An 11,340-nucleotide genomic window follows, 5' to 3' on the forward strand; every position below is an offset into this window, starting at 1 on the left:
AAAATACTTCTTCAATTTTACAGTTCTACAATTACAACATTGAACACACATTTAGGAACAGCCAAGATCCAAAGAAGATAACAGACATAATTAAAACCCAGAATAAATCATACTGTAGAAATATATCCACAGAGACTCCAGATACAGAAGTTAGCACACAACTTTAAAACAATGTCATTTGCTGCAAACAAGATAAAATCATTAAAAATGAAAGTTCCTGCATTGGAAAATAAAATTATGCAGTCAGAGGGCTGAGAATGTGGCTTAAGTGGTAGCGAAATGGTGAGGTCCCGAGTTTGAACCCCAGTATTGGCCCAAAAAAAAAGAGAATGGAGGGGAGGAAGGAAAGGAGGTAGAGAGGGGGAGAGAGAGAGAAAGAAAGAGGAGGAGGAGGTGTAGAGAGGAAGAAGAGGAAAAATTAGTAAGTTTAACAGTAGATTGGACACAGGTGTAGAGTCAGAAAACTTTAAAATATTGGCCTTCACCACAGTCAGAAAATGTCGAAACATGGGGAGAAGGAAAGAAAGACTGAAGAATATACAACATTGGAGCCTCAAGGTCTTGTTTAAAGTTGTGACATGGGACACAGTAACCAATGCACTGGGGGCTCACTACAGCTGTAGCTGTAGCATTAGCTGTTGGCTACTGTACTTCCGTTTTGGAATCAAGTTGCCTCCCCACACCGTAAAAAAGTGAGGCATTTCCTGTGACATATCCCGTGACCACGTGTTACACATGACGTATTATTGCTGCGTCGGGTGTGTTCTTGCTGCACCTTGTGTGCTATTGCTGTGCTGCGCATGCGCGCCTGGCTGTCGCCACTTACTTTCACTTTTCCACAGGTTGCCGAACCTTTCCCGCCACTTTTCCCGGTCGACATTCGAAGCCAGATCTGGTGCAAATTCTGTGGCAGCATGCCGTCATTGCCGCTGCGTGTGGCTGTGGTATGCTTGAGTAACCAGAATCGAAGCATGGAGGCCCACAATTTCCTGAAAAGACGAGGAATTAGTGTTCGGTCCTTTGGAACAGGAGCACATGTGAAGCTTCCAGGACGAACACCTCACAGGCCGAAGATATATGATTTCAAAACCACCTACGATCAGATGTATAAAGATCTTCTTAAGAAAGATCAGGCTTTCTATACCCATAATGGCATTTTGCATATGCTAAATCGAAATAAAAGAATCAAACCGGGCCCTGAAAGGTTTCAGAACTGTAAAGATAGATTTGACCTGATACTTACATGCGAAGAGCGAGTCTATGACCTGGTGGTGGAAGACCTGAATTCCAGAGAGCAGGAGACCTGCCAACTTGTCCATGTGGTCAACGTAGATATCCAGGACAACTATGAAGATGCCACCATTGGGTCGTTCCTCCTCTGTGATCTCTGCCAGTGTATGCAGGAGACGGAAGACTTGGACAATGAGATTGAGGAGCTCCTTTTGGTGTTCGAGGAAAAGACTGGCAAAGCTTTCCTGCACACCGTCTGCTTCTATTGAGGAGGAATGCTGGACTTTTCAAGCCTTCTTGAACTTCCTTCTTAAAATGTTTGCCTTACTAGCATCAATTTTTTTTTTATGCTTAAGCCTTCTGCCAAAGGAAAGTTGTACTACCAAATTAACTTTGCATTCAAAACAGTATACTCGATGGAAATCTTTTCTACTTAGTGTGTATAAGTATAGGATAATAGTTATAAAAGTTCATTTTTCAAACCAATGGAGTTTGAAGTTCATTTATCTTCGACATAAGTATTCTTGACTTGCTTATCTTTTTGTTCTGTTCTGACTACATTAAACAAATATCTGAGTAAGTGAATAGTAAAGTAATAATAACAAGAAACTTAAGACTGTTAGATACATGTTAATTTTTTAGTCTTGCTTGGACTAGGCACTGGTGGCTCATGCCTGTAATCATAGCTACTTAGGTGGTTAAGATCTGAGAATTGCATTTCAAAGTCAGCTTGAGCAGCCAAGTCCATGAGATACTTACCTCCAATTAAGAACCAAAAATGCCAGTAGCGGAGCTGTGGCTCAAGCGATAGATCAGTGCTCTTGAGCACAAAAGCTTAAGGACATTGCCCAAGCCCTGAGTTCAAGTCCTAGAATAGGCACAAAAAATCTTGTTTGTGTTTGAGCCTTAGAAGGACAGAAGAAACAGCATAGGAACAATATTTAATGACATAGTAGTTAATTGTAAAAATCATTTGAAAGGGCTGACTATGCCTTTAGTTTTGAAGGCTAATGTATACTCTGGTATTAGAACATCAAGGACTCTTTGATTTAAGGAACTGAACCAGGGCATATAAACATATTACCACATTGGTAGAACAAGTCAGGGTAGGGTCCAAAGAGGGCTGAGGGACCATTAGTTTACAGAAACCAACACCAGGAAAAGGCAACACATGATTACCAAGTTGAACTCGAGGATCCAGTCTGGGAAAGATGAACTTAAGCATTGTTAGGGTTTGAGTTTTAAATAGCCATCTCAAAACATAAGTATGGTCACAAGTTTTAGCACTATTAGGAGGTAGTCAAAACTCTAGGAGGTGTGGCCTAGTGGAAGGAGTGGGCAGTAGAAAGTGATATTGGGACCTGAACTGGCCATCTTCCTGGCTGCAATGAGATATGCAGTTTCTTCCACCACATGCTTCCCTGTTGTGATATATTGCTTTTCTACAGTTACCAAAACAGCTAGGCACCCATGAACTGTAGGCTCTGATACCATGAGGCAAAAGTAATCTTTCCTGCTTTTAAGTTGATTAGTTCAACTGTTCTGTCACCAACATGTCTCACAGATGTGGAAGACCCACTGATATAATCCAAGCAGGAGCTGGAAAGCAGAAGAAAAATATCCCAAAGTTGCAATGAAAAAAGCAACTACAATCAAGCAATGTCATGAAATCCCACCCAGATCACATCTGTAACTTTATAGCAAATGGTTTAATTTAAAGGTATAGCACTAGGGTGAATGAAGGCTTTAAGAGAGTGAGCTAATACAGTGCTAAATGTATTTTACAAAGACAGTTTGGTTTTTAATATGAGAGATGTGATGGTTGTGATCTTGGAATTGGGAATCAGGTAATCAGGTAATCAGTGCCAACACTGATTTTACCTATCCCTACCTATCCCTTAGGATATTTAAATAAGCTCTCTGGGCATCAGTTTTCTTGTCTATAGACTGAGCATCTTCACAGGGTTGTTTTGAACTTAATGAAATAATGTACATAAAGTGTTTGGCCCAATGCCTGACACTGAGCCTATATAAATAATGAGTTCTAAGGCTTTTCTAGGGAGAAGCCAGAAGTAGCAAGATTGACCAACCACAGGCCTGTTTCAACATTTCTGCACATGCTCCTATGGATGAATAACAGATCCATTTGATTTTCAAAACTATAAGGGCTTACATTAGTGAACAACCGGAGGTCAACATTCTTGTTATTGATGACCACTGTCCATCATATCTTAACCCTCTGCAATTTGTATAAGTTTAGCAGACCATTAATTTCTCATAGAAATGAAGATATGATTCTCAAATATTAATGGAAAATGTACTTGCTTAATCAATCTACTCCCCCTTTCCACATGACCACATCTCCAACCAAACCTAATACGAGTAACAGTTCAGAACATATGCTGCTTATTTTCTGAGCCCAAGCAAGCTGTCTTTCAGTAGAGGTTAAGAATAGATTGCCTGAAGTCTCTGTTTTCTCCTCTCATTGCTTTCATTTTGAAAGAAAGTTAGTTTATGAAAGGATTTCCCAAGGCTCCAGTTTCCTCTTTGAGAAAGGTGAAGTACATAGGCCAAATGGTCCACTAAGAAAAATTTCAGTCACTGGACATGAGTAGATCACTTACCTTGGTTATTTTTGATTATTCCAATGCCACCACAGGGAGAGCCAGGCAGAGGTCAGAAAGAAGTGGCCAAGGAAGGGACAGGAAGAAGGAATAGAGAAGGAAAATCTTGTTGCTCTAGTACCCTTAAGGGTCACCTAACAAAAATCCTATTTTCCCTATTAACCTCTTCACTGCCAGCCCTCCTAGCAGCTAGCACTAAAAATAGTTCATAGGCAAAGGGACTTGTAGTTCTGCACATCAGTTCCAACTGCTCTCACATTGGGCCTCTTCTTTACTACCAGATTGTTTTGTGGCTATATCTGTGATTGACACATTCTTGCCCTTATTCAACTTTGCCCCAGTGGCAGCTGAGCCAATGCCATATCCATTCTAGCAATGTGAAGGAAAAAAACTATACACAGTGGCATGTTCAGAAAAGGAGGAAGCTCGTAAGAGTCCCTTCCAAGCAATGGTATCTGGATTGTACCAGAAAAATTGATCCTTTGAAGGAATTACAATAATACAAGCAGACTTCATCCTTTGGCCCTTTTGTTCAACTATGGCTTAATTTAATGCTAATTTAGCTCTGTTGTTTTTTGTTTTTCCAACAATGCTTCCATTTTTGTTTCAATATATGGACAACACATGGGGGGTATCATTGGGAATGGAGCCATGCCCATCTGGTTGGTGGTATTTTCTGCCCATACACATTCCTCCTGCCCCAAATACCTATGCCTGAAACATAGCACTGAATGAGCAAGCATTCTCACAATTCTCCTCTATACTTAATAAGAAAGAGCACCCAATTGTTGATTTTCTCACACCAAATCCAGAGATAGCAAGAAACACTTGCGTTTTAAGAACAGTCCTTGAAACAGCAGCTTTAATATTGGCTAAGGATTGCATAATCATTAAATAATCACTTCAAATCACTATAACTATGCTGCTTATAAATACAAATCAGTTTTCAAAGCTCTGCCTCTCACTGCATTTCAAATGAAACTGAAACTTTCTTCTAAGACCTAAAAAGGCCTTACATTCTCTAGTTGTTTTTCAACCTCTGCTTCTACACTTTTGTTTGTGGTTCTTACTCCTCTCTTTTTATTCCAATCATCTAACCATTCTTTATTTCTTTTTTCTTTTTTCCTTCCGTCAATTGTGGGGCTTGACCTTGGGCCTGGATGCTGTCCCTGAACTGTTTTGCTCAAGGCTAGAGCTCTACCAGTTTGAGTCACAGCTCCATTTCCAGTTTTTGAGTGGTTAATTGGAGATAAGAGTCTCCCAGGGACTTTTCCGCCTGGGCTGACTTTGAGCCATGATCCTCAGATCTCAGCCTCCTTAGTAGCTAGAATTACAGGCATGAACCACCAGTGCCTGGCTTATTTTTCTTTCTAGTTATTTCCTTAGTAGGTTTTTGTATTTTTCCTGTGGTTAGCCCCAGACCAAGGAAGACCCACCTATTTATGCTTCCCAAGGAGCTAGGTTAACAGACACACACTACTATGCCCAATTTACTGGGTATAGCAAACTTTTTGTTCAAGTTTACCTCAAGCTGTGTATTCCTGTTTATCCTTGCCTCCTAAGTAGCTGAGATTACAGCATGAATAGCTACATCTGGTTATTGCTATTCTTCACTTTATTAATCTTCAAGCTTGGTGAACTTATTCTACCTCTGATTTTGTATTGTTTACTGAGCATTGTTCTAGGGTTGCTATCAACATTACTAATACAATAGGTCTTCCTGGAACCAGCTAAACTCTAAACAGACAGCAAATTTGTTTTTTTCTTACTGAAAGGGTGAATTCCAGGACCCCTGGAAGTATTTTGGCTTAGTAATCCAAAATCAGAGGCAAAAGAGACATTGTTTCAAAACATCTTGCCTCTGTCCCCTGTCTATCTCCTTCTAGTTTTATATCCTTACCATGACTCTAGGGAGAGGATTTAAAGAAAGGGAATTAATAACTAATCAAAAGGAACAGACTGATATACTGAAAGGAGGCATTGATCAAGATATATTGTATTCATAAACTGTTTTTTGTTAAATGACAACTCCTATGTGCAACTACTTAAACATAATCTTAAAAAGCTAAAAAAAAGAAAAGAAAGTCACCTTCTAAAATACCTATTTATAATAACTATCCAATCAGAGCAAGACCAAGATATAAAGGCTCCTCAACTCAGACCTAGGATGGACACAAAGAAACCAAACCACAGTGGCCTTCAACTGAGATATTCCTCTTATAAAGTTTTCACACTTATCCACCATTGTCTGGTATTTGTCATATTTCTGAGAGATGAACCTGAGAAGCCTACACTGGGTGTCATTGTCTGCCACTGAGCTGCAACACTAAGCAGGTATTGCCTGCTGCTATAAGGCTACAGTCTGTGCCAGCTGCTGATCAGAAGGGTGGAGTGGGCTCTGCCCACCATGAACAAAAGAAAACCTCATATCTTTACTACTACTCTTCATCAGATCTGAAGGAAAATCCTAACCAGATCTCGTAGATCATTCAGTGGCCCATGGGAAGATTCAGTAAACTCTAAAGTGAGACATACCTCATGAAGGTGAGGAGAGGAGAGCATTTAGAAATTCTTAGGTTACTTTTGGTTATTACAATGGTGAGAGAGAATTGAGTAAGATTTGCTGCATAAATCTGAAAAGACAGTGTTTCTGTATCAGGTACTACATGACTTCCAAATGTCCTTCTGTGTATTTATTAAACATGAAAAACATAAAAATGAAGTGGTTTTTTTTTGCCTTGGCTTACCACATACTAAATTTTCCAACATTGCAAACACTGGATAAGCCAAAGGATAATTGTTTACCATTTTTTCTCAGGATATTATCAAAAGTTGCTCATAATTTCAGAAAATTATTTCATCAACAGACACACTCTTTGTAGTATACAAATAACACAAAATACTTGAACCAGAGTTTTCATTAGTAGCTATTGTACTCATGGCAGTTCTGTGTATATACAGGAATATGGCCCTTAATTCAAATGGTGAAATAGACAGGAAAGACATAGAATATACTTAAGTGAATACTGTTACTTGAGTTCAGTCTTTTTCATTATACTGTAAATATTTGAAGCATTTGGTTTATAATGTCATCTAGTGTTGTCATGCCATATCATTTATATATTGAAATGGTTATTTTATTATTATCAAATGCTTTTATTTTTCTCTTTCACATTATAGTTATAACATTGCATTTTTAATTTATTTAGAACATTTTATATGGAGGTGCATTGTACTGTTAGTACATTCCACTTCAGGATATTAGAAGGAAATGTTGTAAAACGTATCTTTTCTTGTTTTGCCCTCTGGGAAGTCTGAGTAAGTCCAATTTCAATTCAAATCCTACAGGCCCAAATTCCAGAGGTCATTGATGTTCTGGTGACTTCCTTAAACTACTCTAACTTTACTGAAAGAAGGAAAAGATGAAAAATATTGCAATATCTCACTGATTCCCTCTGTAAGAAATCTGTTCTCCAGTAATTGTATGCCTCATGCATAATGATTAACTGGAGCAAACCAGTTTTACTACCTTTTCTGCAAATATTCCATAGATTCTGAGTGGCTGGGATGGTAAGCACATATCACTATGCCTTACTTATTGGGTGAGATAAGGTTTTGCAAACTTTTGTCCAGGTTGGGCTCAAGTTCTGTTTTAGAATTTGACAGTTTGGGAACCTCTATGATAACCCTGAAGCAAGAAGGACACCATTTTTACATGCAGGGAGATGAAGATTCTCTAAAAGTGAGTATAAGTATTGGGTTGAGAAGGTCATTCTTTAACTACTAGACATGTTTTTCTCAAATACAGTGACATATCCAGAATATTTGGCAAAGTAGCTAATTTTTTCACATCTCAATTCTGTATGAAAAACATCAATTTTAGTAGCAATGATGTAATAATGAATGCTTAGTGTATTAGTTCACAGCTTCATTTAAAATTAATAAAAGGCTAAGATTGAGTTAAAGAGCATTAAAATTCAGTAGACTCATGCATGAACTTAAATTCTCAAAATTTTTGCTGTTTGGCAGTCTTCATCGTTTCATTATTTTATTTATTTGTGGTGCCAACCATGGAAACTAGGCATTACACATACCAAGCAAAGGCTCCACTACTGAGGCTCCACCCCTAACCCTGTCTCAATGTTTTAAAGTTTACATAAAAATTAAAAAAAAACTCTAAGTGGGCACATAAAATGGAATAATGGAAGTAACTTAGGTTCTGTTTTTTTGTCTTTACAATCACTGTCTTTAGAGTTATGCTTATTTTGAATGTGACACATATGAGCAGCAATATGGAGAGACATGGAAGGATTAGATGCACAAATTGCACTTCATGGGAGTTTAAACAATGCTGTACAAGATATCGTACACATATATTCCTCAAACATGGGTTGTTGAATAGTTGCATTAAGAATCACTCATTCAGACATCTCCAAATTCACTTGCTTGAACAATAAAAACAATTATTAAAGAATAGGCAATTAACATAAATTTCTGGATGTTTTTTATAAGGTGATTGATAATCAAATTGTGGTATGTCCATACAATGAACTACTCAGCAACACAAAGGAACAATACAATGTGGATGGACCTCAAGGTCTTTATGCTGAGTGAAAAAAATCAATATCAAAATATTGTACAGCACATAGTTCCATTTACAGAGCATTAACAAGTAAGTAGCAGTAGGGTTAGAAATGGAGACTGGGTACAATAGAAGAGTACACAAGAATATTTGTATTAGCAAATAAAACCATGCAAAAAACAAAATGAGCAAAGGCTTCTAATGATCACTGTGCAAAGGTATGCAAGATCATATAAGATCATTTCTATGCATGAGCACTGCGTACATGTGCATGACTTATTTCATTTACTTCATCTCCCTCCTTTTTTCCTCGGCTTTTCCTACATTACTGGATATGCTGATTCTGGAAACTCACAGCAGAACTTTACCTCCAAGCTTTTGTGCCTCTTTCTTTTACCTACAACACGCTTTTCTCTGAAATCTGAGCCAATCACTTCAAGTTTTTGTCACAAATGATTTTTCATCTTCTCAAGGAGGTCACTCATCCCTTTGAAGTTGCACCTTTCCCTTCACTTCTCATACACATTTGTCTCCATTGCTTGTATCATTTAATAAACTTGTAATTGCTCACTACAATATGAGCTGAATAAGGACAATAATTTTAGTCTATTTTGTTTATTGCTATAGCTCTACCATAGAGAATAGTATCTATAAAGCACTCATTAAAAGTTTGTTTGACAGAAAAAACTTAAAAGAAGAAATGGAAAAAAGGGAACTTCAGAAAATAATCTGATTTCAAATATTTTGGTACAGTCAAATAGTGGTTAGCATAACAGGTTTCTTCTTATTCTCATTACCCTTGCTTCCTTTGATGGAGTAGATAAAGAAGATTAAAGAATGCCTTTGTTCAAATATACAGGTGGGAGGGAAAGGACGGTAGCAGAAAAACAAAGGAGGCAACAATGTGGATAAGAAATGTACTCCTTACCTTGCTCATGTAACTGTAACCCCTCTGCATAGTATTTTCACAATAAAAAACTTATTTTAAAAATTTCAAAAATTTTTATATAACTTGATTAAATTGTAGAACTATTTTTCCGGCAAAGATGTTTGCTGACAGAATATGATAATCTGATGTTTACATTTTATTTTATTTAACTTTATTTTTGTGCCAGTACTGGGCCTTTAACTCTGGGCCTATCCCTGAGCTTCTTTGCTCAAGGCTGACAGACTACCACTTGAGCCACAGCTCCACATCTGGCTTTTTGGCGGTTAATTAGACATAAGAGTCTCACAAACTTTCCTTCCCAGAATGGGTTAGAGCTACAGTCTTTGAAGTAAGGGGGTCAGGTCTGGTCAGCATCATATGAGCCACAGGGTGGATGGTAGGGTCTGGCTTCTTTTCTTCATGCTGGGGGAAAGAAATGCCCCCCTACCCATTACCTGCCTCCCAGGTGACCGGTGTGCCCAGAACCCTGGAGGCAGAGGTGGGCACTTGGCTGATAGGTTACTGAATCTGTCAGTCCAATGCCAGGGACTGGGAATTTCCTGTGAATCTGCCCTCTGCTTGGATCCTATTTAGGCAGGGACCGGCCCAGCTGGCATTATGACATGCCACTTGTGTCTCTGTGATCATCTCCTGTCCTGTCTCTCTCCTGACTCATCTCTGGTCATCATGGCATCCCAATTCAGCTCTCCATAAGAGCTGAACTGACTTTGTTGGTATTGTTTTTGTTCTTTCTTTCTCGCTAGTCTGTTTCCTAGCTGTGTTGTATGTATTTGGGGGCTGCAGGCTTTTGTAACAACTGGCTGATTGCAGCCTGTTAACTGTATAATAAAAATTCCAATATTTCATATTCCAAAATGTGGCTTCTGGGATAATTCACCTTATAACAGGATCTTAGCCTCCTGAGTAGCTAGGATTACAGACAGAAGCACCAACACCTGGCTCTTTGTTTTACTTATTTTTTATTTTTATTTTATTGTTGATAATGGAGTTTGAACACAGGGGCTGAGCACTGTCCCTGATTTTTTTTCCCTAAAGGTTAGCATTCTACTACTTTGAGCCTCCACTCCACATCTGATTTTCTGGTGGTTAATTGGACATAAGGTCTCACAACCTTTCCTGCCTGGGCTGGCTTCAAAGCACAATACTTAGATCTCAGCCTTCTGAGTAGCTAGGATTATAGGCATGAGGCATACAGTGCCTGGCTGTTTCCTTAATTTCTATTTATTTATTTATTTACTTTGCAGAGCTATGGATTGAAGCCAGGACTTTGCATGTGTTATGCAAATGCATCTGAGCTACATCCTATCATTTTTGTTTTGTTTTTGAGAGTGTGTGTGTGTGTGTGTGTGTGTGTGTGTGTGTGTGTGCCTGTGCATGCACATGTGCACACCAATACTGTGGTTTGATATCAGGGCCTGTGCGCTGTGCCTGAGCTCTTTTGCTCAAGGTTAGTGCTCTACCACTTGAGCCACAGCTCCACATTTAGTTGTTTTTTTTAGTAATTAGTTGGAGATACAAGTCTCATGGACTTTCTTTCCCAAGCTGTCTTCAAACTTCAATCCTTAGATCTCAGCCTCCTGAGTAGCTAAGATTACAAGCATGAGCTACTAGTGTAAGGCCTGCATTTTATTTTTAATATTTTTATTGTTATTACTAAGGTGTTGCACAGAGAGTTACCTTTTAAAAAGATAGGTAATGAGTACTTCTGGGAGGGGGACAATGTCACCCCTTCCTTTCTCTTTCCCTAGTTTTCCCCTCCCACAAGTTACATAGTTAATTTCCCACATAGTGTATACTGAATACCATGACTGTGTTTATTCACCCTTCCTCCCTCCATTTCTGCACCCCCATTTTGCATTTTATTTTTAATTGTAGCGAAATGTCTATGAATTTACTTATCAGCTGGCTGAGATCTTTGAATGACTTTCTTAGGAAGTGTGGGTTCTTCATTACTT

At 38.6% G+C, this 11,340-nt stretch overlaps 1 protein-coding gene across 1 annotated transcript; it reads left to right on the forward strand.

The window, feature by feature from the left end:
* Positions 1-914: 914 nt before the first annotated feature.
* Positions 915-1,499, forward strand: LOC122111756 (RNA polymerase II subunit A C-terminal domain phosphatase SSU72-like). Its single transcript, XM_042684486.1, has one exon. It carries the CDS (start codon positions 915-917, stop codon positions 1,497-1,499), a length of 585 nt encoding a protein of 194 aa, XP_042540420.1.
* The last annotated feature ends 9,841 nt before the right edge of the window (positions 1,500-11,340 follow it).

Source organism: Dipodomys spectabilis, unplaced genomic scaffold (genome assembly GCF_019054845.1).
Source record: "Dipodomys spectabilis isolate Male_0828 unplaced genomic scaffold, ASM1905484v1 ptg000087l, whole genome shotgun sequence".
In the NCBI taxonomy this organism is placed as follows: Eukaryota; Metazoa; Chordata; class Mammalia; order Rodentia; family Heteromyidae; genus Dipodomys; species Dipodomys spectabilis.

What these genes read in the sequence shown, in the direction of transcription:
- LOC122111756 (XM_042684486.1), top strand. Translation starts at nt 915, where the DNA reads ATGCCGTCATTGCCGCTGCGTGTGGCTGTGGTATGCTTGAGTAACCAG.